At 45.4% G+C, this 16,683-nt stretch overlaps 1 protein-coding gene across 1 annotated transcript in view; it reads left to right on the top strand.

Annotated features, from left to right (window-relative positions):
• Positions 1-16,683, top strand: part of GC (GC vitamin D binding protein) — a 203,378-nt gene that overhangs the window by 37,672 nt on the left and 149,023 nt on the right. The window contains exons 2-4 of the mRNA XM_069236874.1: positions 4,572-4,641; positions 12,314-12,446; positions 14,699-14,910. Coding sequence (XP_069092975.1) covers positions 4,572-4,641; positions 12,314-12,446; positions 14,699-14,910 — 415 coding nt within the window. The remainder of the gene's footprint in view (positions 1-4,571; positions 4,642-12,313; positions 12,447-14,698; positions 14,911-16,683) is intronic.

Genomic DNA, 16,683 nt, shown 5'->3' with positions numbered 1-16,683 from the left:
AAGGTACTTAATTTTTATGACAATATGCCAAAAGTATCTCAGTGAGTACCCTCAGTATGAGGATAGCAAATATACACAAGATATATGCACACAATACCAAAAATATGCAGTAATAGCAATAGAAAACAGTGCAAGCAATGTATAGTCACAATAGGTTGCAATGAGAGCACATAGGCATAGGGGCAACACAAACCATATACTCCAAAAGTGGAATGCGAACCATGAATGGACCCCAAACCTATGTGAGCTTGTAGAGGGTCGCTGGGACTGTAAGAAAACAGTGAGGGTTAGAAAAATAGCCCACCCCAAGACCCTGAAAAGTAGGTGTAAAGTGCACCTAAGTTCCCCAGAGAGCACAGAAGTCGTGATAGGGGAATTCTGCAAGGAAGACCAACACCAGCAATGCAACAACGATGGATTTCCAGACGAGAGAACCTGTGGGACAAGGGGACCAAGTCCAAGAGTCACACTCAAGTCGTGAGTGGGCAGATGCCCAAGAAATGCCAGCTGAGGGTGCAAAGAAGCTGCCACTGGATGGTAGAAGCTGTGGATTCTGCAAGAACGAAGAGGACTAGGAACTTTCCCTTCGGAGGATGGATGTCCCATGTCGTGAAGAAGCTTGCAGAGGTGTTCCCGTGCAGAAAGACCGCAAACAAGCCTTGCTAGCTGCAAAGGTCACGGTTAGGGATTTTGGATACTGCTGTGGCCCAGGAGGGACCAGGATGTCGCCAATTGCGTGAGGAGACAGAAGGGGCATCCAGCAAGACAAGGAGCCCACTCAGAAGCAGGCAGCACCCGCAGAAGTGCCGGAACAGGCACTTCGAAGAAGAGTGAACCGGAGCTCACCCGAAGTCACAAAAGAAGGTCCCACGATGCCGGAGGACAACTCAGGAGGTCGTGCACTGCAGGTTAGAGTGTCGGGGACCCAGGCTTGGCTGTGCACAAAGGAAATCCTGGAAGAGTGCACAGGAGCCGGAGCAGCTGTAAATCACGCGGTACCCAGCAATGCAGTCTAGCGTGGGGAGGCAAGGACTTACCTCCACCAAACTTGGACTGAAGAGTCACTGGACTGTGGGAGTCACTTGGACAGAGTTGCTGAGATCCAGGGACCACGCTCGTCGTGCTGAGAGGGGACCCAGAGGACCGGTGATGCAGTCTTTTGGTGCCTGCGGTTGCAGGGGGAAGATTCCGTCGACCCAGGGGAGATTTCTTCGGAGCTTCTAGTGCAGAGATGAGGCAGACTACCCCCACAGCATGCACCACCAGGAAAACAGTCGAGAAGGCGGCAGGATCAGCGATACAAGGTTGCAGTAGTCGTCTTTGCTACTTTGTTGCAGTTTTGCAGGCTTCCAGCGCGGTCAGCGGTCGATTCCTTGGCAGAAGGTGAAGAGAGAGATGCAGAGGAACTCTGATGAGCTCTTGCATTCGTTATCTAAAGAATTCCCCAAAGCAGAGACCCTAAATAGCCAGAAAAGGAGGTTTGGCTACTTAGGAAGGAGGATAGGCTAGCAACACAGGTAAGAGCCTATCATAAGGAGTCTCTGACGTCACCTGCTGGCCCTGGCCACTCAGAGCAGTCCAGTGTGCCAGCAGCACCTCTGTTTCCAAGATGGCAGAGGTCTGGAGCACACTGGAGGAGCTCTGGGCACCTCCCAGGGGAGGTAAAGGTCAGGGGAGTGGTCACTCCCCTTTCCTTTGTCCAGTTTCGCGCCAGAGCAGGGGTGGGGGATCCCTGAACCGGTGTAGACTGGCTTATGCAGAGATGGGCACCATCTGTGCCCATCAAAGCATTTCCAGAGGCTGGGGGAGGCCACTCCTCCCCAGCCCTGACACCTTTTTCCAAAGGGAGAGGGTGTAACACCCTCTCTCTGAGGAAGTCCTTTGTTCTGCCTTCCTGGGCCAAGCCTGGCTGGACCGCAGGAGGGCAGAAACCTGTCTGAGGGGTTGGCAGCAGCTGCAGTGAAACCCCGGGAAAGGCAGTTTGGCAGTACCCGGGTCTGTGCTAGAGACCCGGGGGATCATGGGATTGTCTCCCCAATGCCAGGTTGGCATTGGGATGACAATTCCATGATCTTAGACATGTTATGTGGCCATGTTCGGAGTTACCATTGTTAAGCTATACATAGGGAGTGACCTATGTATAGTGCACGCATGTAATGGTGTCCCCGCACTCACAAAGTCCGGGGAATTTGCCCTGAACAATGTGGGGGCACCTTGGCTAGTGCCAGGGTGCCCACACACTAAGTAACTTAGCACCCAACCTTTACCAGGTAAAGGTTAGACATATAGGCGACTTATAAGTTACTTAAGTGCAGTGGTAAATGGCTGTGAAATAACGTGGACGTTATTTCACTCAGGCTGCAGTGGCAGGCCTGTGTAAGAATTGTCAGAGCTCCCTATGGGTGGCAAAAGAATTGCTGAAGCCCATAGGGATCTCCTGGAACCCCAATACCCTGGGTACCTCAGTACCATAGACTAGGGAATTATAAGGGTGTTCCAGTATGCCAATGTAAATTTGTGAAATTGGTCACTAGCCTGTTAGTGACAATTTGGAAAGAAATGAGAGAGCATAACCACTGAGGTTCTGGTTAGCAGAGCGTCAGTGAGACAGTTAGTCATCACACAGGTAACACATACAGGGCACACTTATGAGCACCGGGGCCCTGGCTGGCAGGGTCCCAGTGACACATACAACTAAAACAACATATATACAGTGAAATATGGGGGTAACATGCCAGGCAAGATGGTACTTTCCTACAGTACCTAGGTACCATATACTATGGAATTATATGGGTGTTCCAGTGTGCCAATCAGAATTAGTAAAATTAGTCACTAGCCTGCAGTGAAAATTGTAAAAGCAGAGAGAGCATAAACACTGAGGCTCTGGTTAGCAGAGCCTCAGTGATACAGTTAGGCACCACACAGGGAACACATACAGGGCATACTTTATGAGCACTGGGTCCTGACTTGCAGGATCCCAGTGACACATAGGCAAAAACAAACATACATACAGTAAAAATGGGGGTAACACGCCAGGCAAGATGGTACTTTCCTACAAACATGGAATAATTTCCCTACATACCAGATGACCTATCCTTTCCACCATATCGGAATAACTGAGGTTCTTCACAGCGGGTCAAAAGCAACCCAAGTTGGATTTCTCCCTACTTATATTAAGACCGGAAATGTCATTAAGTATTCTCATTCAATGTAGTAGTTGGTCAGTCATTTGGCCTGGGCCTTATATAGATATAAAAGTATGCCACTGACATACATAGATATTGTGTGCGCCTTCTAGCCATTCGTATTCTATGTCCCCTGTATGCCTTTGTTATTCTACAGGCAAGAGGTACTATTGCCCTTTTCTAACCCCTGTTGCTCTGACAATTAAATTTGTTTTAATCTAAATACTGTGGATTGATATAGAAAAAAAGTAACTCATTTGTTGTACATTTGGTCCGATATTAATATTTTCAAGGGCTATAAAGATGCACACTCAACCTACAGTATCAAACACTTTTTTTGGATTTAATGAGGTCAAAGCGAATTCTCTGAAATTCTGTGAAACTCTCTGTATTGCATTTGATCATCAACATAGACCCTGAGCTAGTCTTCCCATTGATATTTATGGTAACCATATTTATTATTTTTGATTATGCTTGCTTTCCATTAATGTGACATGTGTTAACTATAATTTTCACAATTAGTGTTTTTTTCTTTTGTATGTTATTGCAATAGTTTTTATAACATTTGTTTTTGTTGGTATTTTTCCATTGTGGTTGGTTGTTTAGCAGTTTTGAGTTTTCCACTGGTTATTAGCGTTTCTCACTTTATATACATTGTTGTAGCGGATTCAAGTCTGACTTCCATAACCTGTGTCCCTATTGTAGTAACACTGTGAGCTAAAAAGCACAAAAATGTGGACCTCGAAGTAATCCAGACTAATTACCAGTCACTGACATTAATTCAAACATTCCACTAATTACTTTTTGCATATCTCAGTTTGTTTGTTTGATGAGATAACACTGGCCAATTTCTGTCCTATTTCTAATGCTGCATAGTTGGACCTGTCTCTTCTAGATAAACGTTCAGGAGGATAATTAGGTGTTCTTGTGACTGTGGCCTCACACTGAGCCCCTCACTTGGATAAAGGTGGGTTGATGCATTTTTTCTGTCTCTGCACTCAACACCTCACCTTTATAAATAGAAGCAACATATTTAGATCCGTCTCTGCTAGTGATTCCTGCACTGCATATCCCTCCTTGATAAAGAGGGGCTGCATAAGTGTGTGTGTGTATATATATATATATATATATATATATATATATATATATATCTACACTGCAAATCTCATGGATCAAGACCAGGTGCAGAGATGAATTCGTCCATAAACTAAGTTCTCGTCAGGGATCCATATTTGCACCTTGCAGTGAGCACATCTGCTGGGTAACCATGTTTCTATGATTAGATTTGTCTCTGGAAGCAGCTTTGTATGAATTGTGTCTCTTTTCAAAATTTAAATATGTGTTCACATTTCTTCACTCATTGTGTGAACCTTTCTCTATCCACAGGTAGAGCATATGAAAAAGAAAAAGTCTGCGGGGAGTTCAACACAATGGGAAAGGAAGCATTCAGTTCCCTGTAGGTACATCTCAGTTGTCTTGATGAACAGGCCTGTGTGGTGTGCGGTTTGACTGTGGACCATGAGTTTTAGACGTGTCTTTTTCAGTTCTTACTACAACACAAACATATACAGGTGGAAAATGGCGGCATTATCTAAGGATTGTTAGAGAGCATCTCTTATGCTACTTGATAAAAGGTTGTTTGTTATTGGCCAGTGATTTATCTGCCTCCTGCCCAGTGGCATTTTAGTTTGTTATATGCCTTCTAAATAGGAACTGAAGAGGAGCAATGCATATGCCATGTTAAGTTGGGCCAGATTGGGATCTGAATTTGAATATGTTTTTCTACATCAATATTTTTGTATCAGGAGTGGTGTGCCAACTGTGGTTAAGCTAGCCAGAGAATGGTTTGTTATACCTTGACAGAATAGTCCTGCTGTAAGCCATGGTTGTACAGTGCCAGGTTTAAGGGTGTGCAAGTGGACCAAAACATAGACTGCCAAAGGATATTATTGGTTTTGAGATAATGGTAGCATGTAATGGAGTATCACCAATTTTTATATTTATTTCATTGTTTTAAGTCAGTCTTTATTAGACTATTTACATTATTTTTGTGTAAATCTGTTGACGCGCTGCAGCTAGTTTCATTAAGTGCAACCCTGACCTGAAAAGAAAGGACAAAGGGGCATATTTATACTCTGTTTGCGCCGCAATTGCGTCGTTTTTTTTTACGCAAATCCGACGCAAAGCTAACTCCATATTTATACTTTGGCGTTAGACCCGTCTAGCGCCAAAGATCTTGGAGTTTGCGTAATTTTTTAGCGTGGACACCTACCTTGCGTTAATGATATGCAAGGTAGGCGTTCCCGTCTAAAAAATGACTCCAAGGCATGTGCGCCTTATTTAAACTCCCGTGTAAAAATGACGCACAGGAGTGGGCGGGTTCCAAAAAATGACGTCCAGCCGCTTTTGCGTCATTTTTTAATGCCTGGTCAGGGCAGGCGTTAAGGGACCTGTGGGCTCGGAAGGAGCCCAGAGGTGCTCTCCCATGCCCCCAGAGACACCCCCTGCCACCCTTGCCCACCCCAGGAGGACGCCCAAGGATGAAGGGACCCATCCCAGGGAACTTAAGGTAAGTTCAGGTAAGTAATTTTTTTTAAAAAAAATTGTGGCATGGGGGGGCCTGATTTGTGCCCCCCTACATGCCACTATGCCCAACGACCATGCCCAGGGGACATAGGTCCCCTGGGCATTGCCATTGGGCAAGGGGGCATGACTCCTGTCTGTGCTAAGACAGGAGTCATTTCAATGGGGGTTGGGAGTAAAAATAAATGGCGCAAATCGGGTTGAGGCCAATATTTTGCCTTAGACCTAACTTGCCCCATTTTTTGACGCCCAAGCTCCATTTTCCCCTACGCCGGCGCTGCCTGGTATGGGTCATTTTTTTTGACGCACACCGGTCAGCTGCGCCGGCTAACGTCATTCCATAAATAAGGCGCCCGCATGGCGCTTTGGAATGGCGTTAGCCGGCGTTACATTTTTTGACGCACAACTGCGTTGGCGCAGTTGTGCGTCAAAAAGTATAAATATGGCCCAAAATATTTAAAGATGAACAGACTAGTTGAAATTCTTAAAGCTGAAGCCAAGAAACTTACAGACATATTGGCTATGCCGATGCTTGGGTTTTTGTTTTGCTTCACTTTGTATTCGTAATTTTCAATAATGTGATAGTATGCAAAGAAAGGCATCTTTGATACAATAGCAAAGAGTTCGAAAGAAATAGCGGGATAGAAAGAGTGAGGAATATGAGGCAGTCGAAGAACAAGAGCAAAGCGAAGAGAAAACAAGCATTTGCAAAGGAATAGGTCTCGCATTGTTGGCGTTGTAAATGATAATGACAACCTTGCATTTGGGACCTTAGAAATATTTAGCCATGCAGCACATTAAACCTTTATTAGAAATAAACTGCATTTGTGCATTCCTTCATACACATGGCATTAGGCTGTAATGGTCTGAACAGCCCCTACAGAGCACCACAGTAAAAATAGCCTTTGGAAGAAACATGGTCATGTACCCATACAGTGAGCTCCTAGAGGGCATAATCACATGAAACAAGAATGACAACGAACACTGCAGTGTAACCATATAATCAGCCGTTTGAAGGCATAGTATATTACACATTTTCAGGCCTAGCTGGCCTTTTAAATATTTAACTGTGGATTCAGCAGCACAAGGGTGCAGTGCGCAGCTTTTTACTAAATGTCCCAGTAGAGTCAACAGCAGAAGGTGCTGTATCACTGACTGTGGCTAGATGTCCCTGTAGAGTCAACAGTAGAAGGTGCAGTACCACTGGTTGTGGCTAGATGTCCCTGTGGAGCCAAAAGCACTCAGAGTGCAATGTCACAGCAACTGCCAGAACTTCTTCTGATGTCAGAAGCTCAGAATGTCCCCCAAACCCGGACGGCTGGAGAAAGTACCAAGTCCTCAGTGAAATGGCTGAAATATTTAGTCATGCTGTACATTAAGGGCCATATTTATACTCCGTTTGCGCCGAAATTGCGTCGTTTTTTTTGACGCAATTTCGACGCAAAACTAACGCCAACTAACGCCATATTTATACTATGGCGTTAGAGGCGAATAGCGCCAAAGTTCCCGGAATGTGCGTCATTTTTTAGCGTGAACCCCTTCCTTGCGTTAATGATATGCAAGGGAGGCGTTCCCGTCTAAAAAATGACTCCCAGGCCTTTACGTGGTATTTATACTCCCGGGCAAAAGAGACGCCCGGGAGTTGGCGTGGCTAAAAACGGCGCATTTGCGCCACTTTTTAACGCCTGCTCAGGGCAGGCGTTAAGGGGCCTGTGGGCTCAAAATGAGCCCACAGGTGCCCTCCCATGCCCCCAGGGACCCCCCCTGCCACCCTTGCCCACCCCAGGAGGACCCCCAAGGATGGAGGGACCCACCCCAGGGACATTCAGGTAAGTTCAGGTAAGTATAATTTTTTATTTTTTATATTTTTTTTTGGTGGCATAGGGGGGCCTTATTTGTGCCCCCCTACATGCCACTATGCCCAATGACCATGCCCAGGGGACAGAAGTCCCCTGGGCATGGCCATTGGGCAAGGGGGCATGACTCCTATCTTTACAATGATAGGAGTCATGTTGATGGGGGATGGGCGTCGTTAAAAAATGGCGCAAGTCGGGTTAAGACGATTTTTTCGACGTAACCTGACTTGCCCCATTTTAAGACGCCCATGCGCCATTTTCCCCCTACGCCGGCGCTGTCTGGTCTACGTGGTTTTTTCCCACGCAAACCAGGCAGCGCCGGTCTGATTGCGCCGTCTAACGCCATTCCATAAATACGGCGCCCGCATGGCGCTTCAGAATGGCGTTAGACGGCGCAAAACTTTTTGACGCTAAACTGCGTTAGCGCAGTTTAGCGTCAAAAAGTATAAATATGGGCCTAAACCTTTATCAAAAATAAAATGTGTTTCTGCATACATTAAGGGGCATATTTATACTCCGTTTGCGCCGGAATTGCGTCGTTTTTTTTAACGCAATTTCGACGCAAAACTAACTCCATATTTATACTTTGGCGTTAGACGCGTCTAGCGCCAAAGTCCATGGAGTTAGCGTCATTTTTTAGCATGGACACCTACTTTGCGTTAATGAGATGCAAGGTAGGCGTTCACGTCTAAAAAATCGACTCCGAGGCATGTGCGTCGGATTTATACTCCCGGGCAAAAATCACGCCCGGGAGTGGGCGGGTCAAAAAAAATGACGTACGGCCGCTTTTGCGCCGTTTTTTAGCGCCTGCAAAAGGCAGGCGTTAAGGGACCTGTGCGCTCTGAAGGAGCCCAGAGGTGCCCTCCCATGCCCCCAGGGACCCCCCCTGTCACCCTTGCCCACCCCAGGAGGACACCCAAGGCTGGAGGGACCCATCCCAGGGACATTAAGGTAAGTTCAGATAAGTATATATATTTTTTTTTTTGGTGGCATAAGGGGGCCTGATTTGTGCTCCCCTACATGCCACTATGCCCAATGACCATGCCCAGGGGACAGAAGTCCCCTTGGCATGGCCATTGGGCAAGGGGGCATGACTCCTGTCTTTGCTAAGACAGGAGTCATTTCTATGGGGGTTGGGAGTGAAAAAAAAATGGCGCAAATCGGGTTGAGGCGCAAAAATTGCCTCAACCTGACTTGCCCCATTTCTTGACGCCCAAGCTCCATTTTCCCCTACGCCGGTGCTGCCTGGTGTACGTCGTTGTTTTTAACGCACACCAGACGGCGCCGGCGGCTAACGCCGGCTAACGTCATTCAATAAATACGGCGCACGCATGGTGCTTCAGAATGGCGTTAGCCGGCGCTAATTTTTTTGACGCAAAACTGCGTTAGCGCAATTTTGCGTCAAAAAGTATAAATATGGGCCTAAACTTTTATCAGAATTAAACTGTGTTTGTGCATTAGCAGAAGGTACAATACCACTGGTCGTGGCTAGATATCCCTATGGAGTTAGTAGTGCCTTGGGGCAATTATTGTCCTTTAGCCCTTGGACAGCATAATGCATTACACATTTGCAGGCTAAGCAAGGCTGTCAGAATGATATTACAAACAAGGCCCTTAGAACACAAACTCCTCTCAACTATGAAAACAAAAGTTCCAGCTATAAGAAAGCTTAAATATGCATTGAATGGTGGAAAGGTTTATGATTTTTGGGCCCCCTCTAACCTAGTGTGAACCACAACATGTCCTGGACAGAAAGAGCACATCGTTCTGAGGGGCATATTTATACTCCGTTTGCGCCGAATTTGCGTGTTTTTTTTCGACGCAAATTCGACGCAAAACTAACTCCATATTTATACTTTGGCGTTAGACGCGTCTAGCGCCAAAGTTCATGGAGTTAGCATCATTTTTTTGCGTGAACACCTTCCTTGCGTTAATTATATGCAAGGTAGGCGTTCCCGTCTTAAAAAATGACTCTGATGCATATGCGTGGGATTTATACTCCCGGGCAAAAATCACGCCCGGGAGTGGGCGGGTCTAAAAAACCTGCATTAACGCCGGATTTTAACGCCTGGGTCAGGGCAGGCGTTAAGGGACCTGTGGGCTCAGAATGAGCCCAGAGGTGCCCCCCCCCATACCCCCAGGGACACCCCCTGTCACCCATGCCCACTCCAGGAGGACACCCAAGGCAGGAGGGACCCATCCCAGGGACATTAAGGTAAGTTCAGGTAAGTATTTAAAAAAAAAAAAATTGTGGCATAGGGGGGCCTGATTTGTGCCCCCCTACATGCCCCCTTGCCCAATGACCATGCCCAGGGGACATAAGTCCCCTGGGCATGGCCATTGGGCAAGGGGGCATGACTCCTGTCTTTGCTAAGACAGGAGTCATTTCAATGGGGGTTGGGAGTGAAAAAAAAATGGCGCAAATCGGGTTGAGGCGATTTTTTTTGCCTCAGCCTGACTTGCACCATTTGTGGACGCCCATACGCCATTTTCCCCCTACGCCGGCGCTGCCTGGTGTACGTGTTTTTTTTTAACGCACACCAGACAGCGCCGGCGGCTAACGCCGGCTAACGTCATTCAATAAATACGGCGCCCGCATGGTGCTTCAGAATGGCGTTAGCCGGCGCTAATTTTTTTGACGCAAAACTGCGTTGGCGCAGTTTTGCGTCAAAAAGTATAAATATGGGCCTGAATGTTTTGGTGGTGGTCCCATTGCCCTTGGACCACCGCAGGCTGAGTTACGACCACAAATGTGTTGTAAAAGAAATGTTTGCAAAGCATTATTGGGTGAGTTTATGTGCACACATTAAACCTTTATCAGAAATAAACTGTGTTTGTTAATTAGCAAAAAGTGAAATGCCTGCAAAGCATTATTGGGTGAGTTTCTGTGCACACATTAAGGGCCATATTTATACTTTTTGACGCAAAACTGCGCTAACGCAGTTTTGCGCCAAAAAAATTAGTGCCGGCTAACGCCATTCTGAAGCACCATGCGGGCGCCGTATTTATTGAATGGCGTTAGCCGGCGTTAGCCGGCGTTAGTCGACCGGCGCTGCCTGGTGTGCGTGAAAAAAAAACACGTACACCAGGCAGCGCCGGCGTAGGGAAAAATGGCGTTTGGCCGTCCAAAATGGGGCAAGTCAGGCTGAGGCAAAAAAATTGTCTTAACCTGATTTGCGCCATTTGTTTTGGGCGCCCAGACGCCATTAACATGACTCCTGTCTTAGCAAAGACAGGAGTCATGCTCCCTTGCCCAATGGCCATGCCCAGGGGACTTCTGTCCCCTGGGCATGGTCATTGGGCATAGTGGCATGTAGGGGGGCACAAATCAGGCCCCCCTATGCCACAATTTTTTTTAAAAAAAAATACTTACCACAACTTACCTTTTCTTCCCTGGGATGGGTCCCTTCATCCTTGGGTGTCCTCCTGGGGTGGGCAAGGGTGGCAGGGGGTGTCCCTGGGGGCAGGGGAGGGCACCTCTGGGCTCATTCTGAGCCCACAGGTCCCTTAACGCCTGCCCTGACCCAGGCGTTAAAAAGAGGCGCAAATGCGGGTTTTTTTGCCCCGCCCACTCCCGGGCGTGATTTTTGCCCGGGAGTATAAATACCACGCACATGCCTGGGAGTCATTTTTTAAGACGGGAACGCCTACCTTGCATCTCATTAACGCAAGGAAGGTGTTCACGCCAAAAAATGACGCTAACTCCATGAACTTTGGCGCTAGACGCGTCTAACGCCAAAGTATAAATATGGAGTTAGTTTTGCGTCGAATTTGCGTCGAAAAAAACGACGCAAATTCGGCGCAAACGGAGTATAAATATGCCCCCCAACCTTTATCAGAAATAAACTGTGTTTGTTAATTAGCAAAAAGTGCCATATCACTGGTCATGGCTAGGTGTCCCCATGGAGCTTAATGAGTTAGTAGTGTCTTAGAACAATTACCATCCTTCAGCTCTTGGAGAGCAGAGTACATTACACATTTGCAGTCCAAGCAAGGCTGTCAGACTATTATTACAAACTCCTCTCAACTGTAAAAAACAAAAGTTCCAGCTATAAGAGAATTTAAATATGCATTGAATGGTAGAAAAGGTTATGATTTGTGTGCCCCCTCGAACATAATGGGACCCACAAGATGGCCTTGACAGAAAGAGCACATCATTCTGAATGTTTTGGGGGTAGTCCCATTGCCATAGGACCACCACAGGCTGAGTTATGGGCAAAAATGTGTTGTAAAATAAATGTCTGCAAAGCATTATGGGGTGAGTTTCCATGAGTGCAGTGAATATTGTAGTATCTGCTCTCCCACATACAGGAAGGGCCGCTGTTGAGGATTCATTCCTGGGTCGATTTCATGCTATATAAAGCCACACAAAAAATGTACAAAAAACACATGCATGACACAACTACTTGTAATTACTGATTATGTAAAGTAAGGACCAAGTGCAGGGCAAACGCAGAAAAAAAACCTTGTGCGTGAACACAAGTGCTTACTGACAAACATGAGAGGCAGGAAACCAAGAAAAATAGTCCATCCAAGCAACTGGAAAACATTCCAGGTGTAATTAAACTGTACTTGGCTGGTGCTCCTGTTTTGGAGACAGCGCATGCACGCTGTCTAGGCTTGACCTAAAAAGAGGGAGAGACAGAAAAGATAACTTCCTTAAAATTATATGTTTTCTGTATTTTTCAGAGCAATCATTCTGAACAGCAGGAAGTACTCCAATGCCACATTTGAGGAAATTAGCAACATTGTGAGAGAGATAGTCTCTCTGGCTGAAACGTGTTGTGCTAAAGGTGCAGCTCCTGAGTGCTATGATAAAAGGGTATGTGTTCTTCATTTATCATTGTATTTCAATATTTGGCAACTATACAGTTCTTAACCTTTCATGAGATATTTTTACAGCAATGACTATAAGCCCACTGATAAAACATTAAAGTGTAAGATTCACATATTCTTCGTAAAAAAAATAAGGGCCATATTTACGAGGCTCTTGCGCTGACGTGGTTTCACTTTTAGTGATGCATCGGCAGAACATACCACAAAATCATATTTATGAAGCCATACTAAACAAAACAAAAAAATGAAAAAAAACCACAAAAAACACATTACATTTTGGCGCCAATCCACGCATCTCCTCTCCTCTCTTCCACTGCAGGCACAGCCTCCCAGTCTGCCCTGCATCCAACCCCAACGCTGCTTTCATGCTGCTGACAGCATGAAAGCAGCGTTAGGATTGGATGACGCGCCCAGCCAGGTTGCTGGCAGTCAGAGGTCCGTCAGACCATCATCAGGACTCAGTGTTGTTAAATAATACAATAGGTTGTAAAAATGGACTCTTGTAGCAATACACAAGGGGACTTCAACCTTTTAAATATGGGACCGCTAGTGTCTGTCTCCATCCGCATCAGCTCAACACATGCGAGTCAGAATCAATTCTTCAAATCAAAATTTGAAGTCCCCTTGAGTGTTTCTACAGAGTCCATTTTTGCAACATGTTGTATTATTTAACAACACAGAGTCCTGATGATGGTCTGACGGACCTCTGACTGCCGCAACAGGCCGAAACGTCGACATTACCTTCTCATTTGACAAGATGAATTGAAAGTCCATGATATTGCTTTAACTGGGACTGAAAACCAGGCAACTAGTGTGCAGGACTGTGTTATGAGGGGGGGTTATAACCCCTTCCTGGATTTTCTGTTGGGATTCAATCTTGTGATCTAGGGGGGTTATATACATTGTTGTTGTTTATGAGATGGAGGACATTTGTTGGATTTGTTGTACATTTTCTTGAACTTCCTGAATCCTATTGAGTAATATATTGCATTTGAACAGTACAGAGTTGTCTTATTCATTAATTGAAGACTGGATCATATGTACACATATTATATCTAAACAATTCCTCTAGGAGCATTTTTAAGTGAGACACTTTCTAAAAGTGACATTTTCAAACACACAAGTTAAAAACCAACTTCACTTAAAGATGTATTTTTAAATTGTGAGTTCATAGACCCCAAACCCCATTTCTCTATCTGCTCCCAATGGGAAATTACGCTTAAGAAATATTTCAAGACGATCCCCATGTTAACCTATGGGAGAGATAGGCTTTGCAATAGTGAAAAACAAATTGGGCAGTATTTCATCATCAGGACATGTAAAGCACACCAGTACATGTCCTACCTTTTAAATACACTGCACCCTGCCCATGGGGCTACCCGAGACCTACCGTAAGGGTGCCTTATATGTACTAAAAGGAAAGGTTTGAGCCTGGCAAGTGGGTGCACTTGCCAGGTTGACATGGCAGTTTAAATCACAATTTACACAGGGAGCAATTGCACTTTAGCACTGATCAGCAGTAGTAAAGTGCCCCGAGTACCAAAACCAGCAAAAACTCAATCCAGCACGCAGTCAAAAATACAGGAGGCAGATGCAAAAAGACAGGGGAAACAATGGCAAGGATACAGGTCTAACACATGTTAAGCATCTCTTCTCTTTCCTCTTTCTTAAATGTCTTCTGCTTTAGAGTTTGACAGACGGTTTACGTAGTCACAAATGTGATAGATATCTTGCCCGCCTTACTACAAGTGCTTTAAATCTTATGGCACTTGTTATAAAGTGTACGGGACACCTGTCATGTTTGTGATATAGTAATCATCTGACAAACTCTAAATCAGGCCCTTGGATTCTCTTTTTCTTAGTTGTCTAGCTCTGTTGCGTTGACAAATGGAGAAGTTTAGCAATTTTATTTTCAATCAATTTTATTTTCTACCAAGTAAAATAATTGAATGCTAAAATGATGAATAACTTAGTATATCCTTAACAAACCAATATGTTTAGCTGCAGTCGAATGTTTATTGTACATTATTTCTATTGTCATTGTTATTTTATCCATGTGCCATCCATATAAAACCTGATCAAGCAGGTACATTAATTTAATAGCCGAAAATATTCCAGGCGGGATTTATTCCAATAGACATATCGTATCAATTTTTACTGTGGCTGCAAAAAATCAACAGTCACACAAAAGGATAGCTTGCATTTCCTACAAACTCAACTATCTGTTGTCTAAAACAGGCTTCGGCTTTGTCTGCAAAGTCCTGTGATCCAGCATCTCCGTTTCCTAAGCACCCTGGAACTGCAGCCTGTTGCACCCACAAGGGCCTGGAGCAGAAGCTCTGCCTGGCTGCCCTGCAGCAGCCTCCCAAGGAGTTCCCCACCTACGTGGAGCCCCCCAATGAAGAGGTGTGCTCGGCTTTCAAGAAGGACCCTCGAGAGTTTTCAGCCAAGTAAGTGGAAGCCTAACAAGTGGAACTAAGACCCCGATTCACCCAGTACTCATTTGTAAGAACTTGTATCACTTCTTAGCAACCCAGGCCTTCAAAATCAAAAATCAATGCCTCATTAAAATATGGTTATGAAATATGAGTAGGGGCTGTGGTGTTGGTAAGAATCTGCACGTTTTCACTTCTTCTTCCCTCTTGTGCCTGGTGTTTACTGGATGTTGCAGGAGTGTCCACTCACTACTATGTCTTATCCAATTGTGGTGGTTATGTTCAGAGTCAATATGATTTTTTTTCAAATTCGCTACAGGCGTTTTTTGTTCTAATAGGCACACATTTATAAATGTACGTAGCGCGTGTTCCGATCGTCGTCACTAGGATTAATTAAACACTGTTCTGCTCATTACATCATGCTTTTGCCAGGCTACATTAGGAGTGTGCACGGTAAACAGGAAACGTTTGGAAAAATATGAATGTAGCTGAAATTCGACATTAGAGGGTTATCAGACAGCCCGACCTGAGAGATGCCTTTTGCGATTGAAGAGATTAAGCCATGGGTTGCGATATAGCAGAGCACAACTGCATCAAGGGGACATAGCAACTCCCTGTTAGTGTGACGTGAATGCATGTGCTGGTCTCATGAGTGTCTCAGTCAAGCACTAATGACTGAGATCTGTCCGACTCTCTTTCTGTAAGCCTTTTGTGCCAAAAGCCTTGAGAGGCAGCTGCAGACTCCTGCGTGGCATCCACCATCAGGCTCTCTTGTGCTAGGTACTTCCAGGCACTTTGCTGCTTTGCGACTTTAGAGAGGTCATCGGGATGCACTGGCTGCAATATGGGAACATTCCAACATTGTCGCCAAGAGATGGCTGCAGCAGATAACCCTAGCCATATGGTTCACCGAACAAATAAGAGAATGAGCCAGAACGAAAATAATACGAGTGACATGCTCTGTTCCGTCAGTATTGATAAGGCTTCTCTTTTATTGGGCTTCACATAGATTCAGTTGCCTGCACACCTAGGTGCATATTTATGAAAAGTGGCGCTGCACACATTGCAGTGCCACTTTTCTTGTTCCCCTTAACGCCACCATGGTAGCGCCGTATTTATAATACGGCGCACCATGGCGGTAGTTAGGGTGACTAGCATCATAATTTTTTACGCCAGACTGGCGCTTTGCAAGACTAGCGCCAAAAATGATGACGCTAATCTTGCAAAGCACCCAGAGGCTCATTGTAATCAATGGAAGCCTCTATTTAACGCCTGCTAAGTGCAGATAAAAATGGCGCAAGAGAGTCTCATAGATTCCTTTGCACCATTTTTACGGCCGCCCTAGCACCGGATCGCCCCCCTTGCATACATTGTGCCAGGCACAGGCATAATGTGGCACAAGGGTTACAAAATGGCGCAATGCATGCATTGCACCACTTTGCATATATGATGCAGCATTTTCCCCCTTCCAACTTCACATTAAAAAAAAATGACTATCTTGGGCTTCCATCCTGTGTCGGAAACCTGAGCTCAGATGGTGTTTTTTGTGCAACCAGTGCTTTAAATGGTCCGGTACCGTCCGGTACTGAGTACCAGCACGTTTTTTTTTTTTTGAGAGGGAGAGTGCCGGTACATCTCAAGAAAAACATAATATGTTTAATTGGAGAGTACCGGCACTTCTCGGACACAGGCAGGTACACTGGCACACAGTAACTGCACTTTAATTTTTCCATTTCAAGCACTGTGTGCAACTGACTTGAATGTAGATGCTCAATGTTGTAAACCTGG

This window comes from Pleurodeles waltl, chromosome 1_2 (genome assembly GCF_031143425.1).
Source record: "Pleurodeles waltl isolate 20211129_DDA chromosome 1_2, aPleWal1.hap1.20221129, whole genome shotgun sequence".
Classification (NCBI taxonomy): domain Eukaryota; kingdom Metazoa; phylum Chordata; class Amphibia; order Caudata; family Salamandridae; genus Pleurodeles; species Pleurodeles waltl.
The sequence above is the reverse complement of the archived record's forward strand: the minus strand, read 5'-3'. Positions and strand labels throughout refer to the sequence as shown.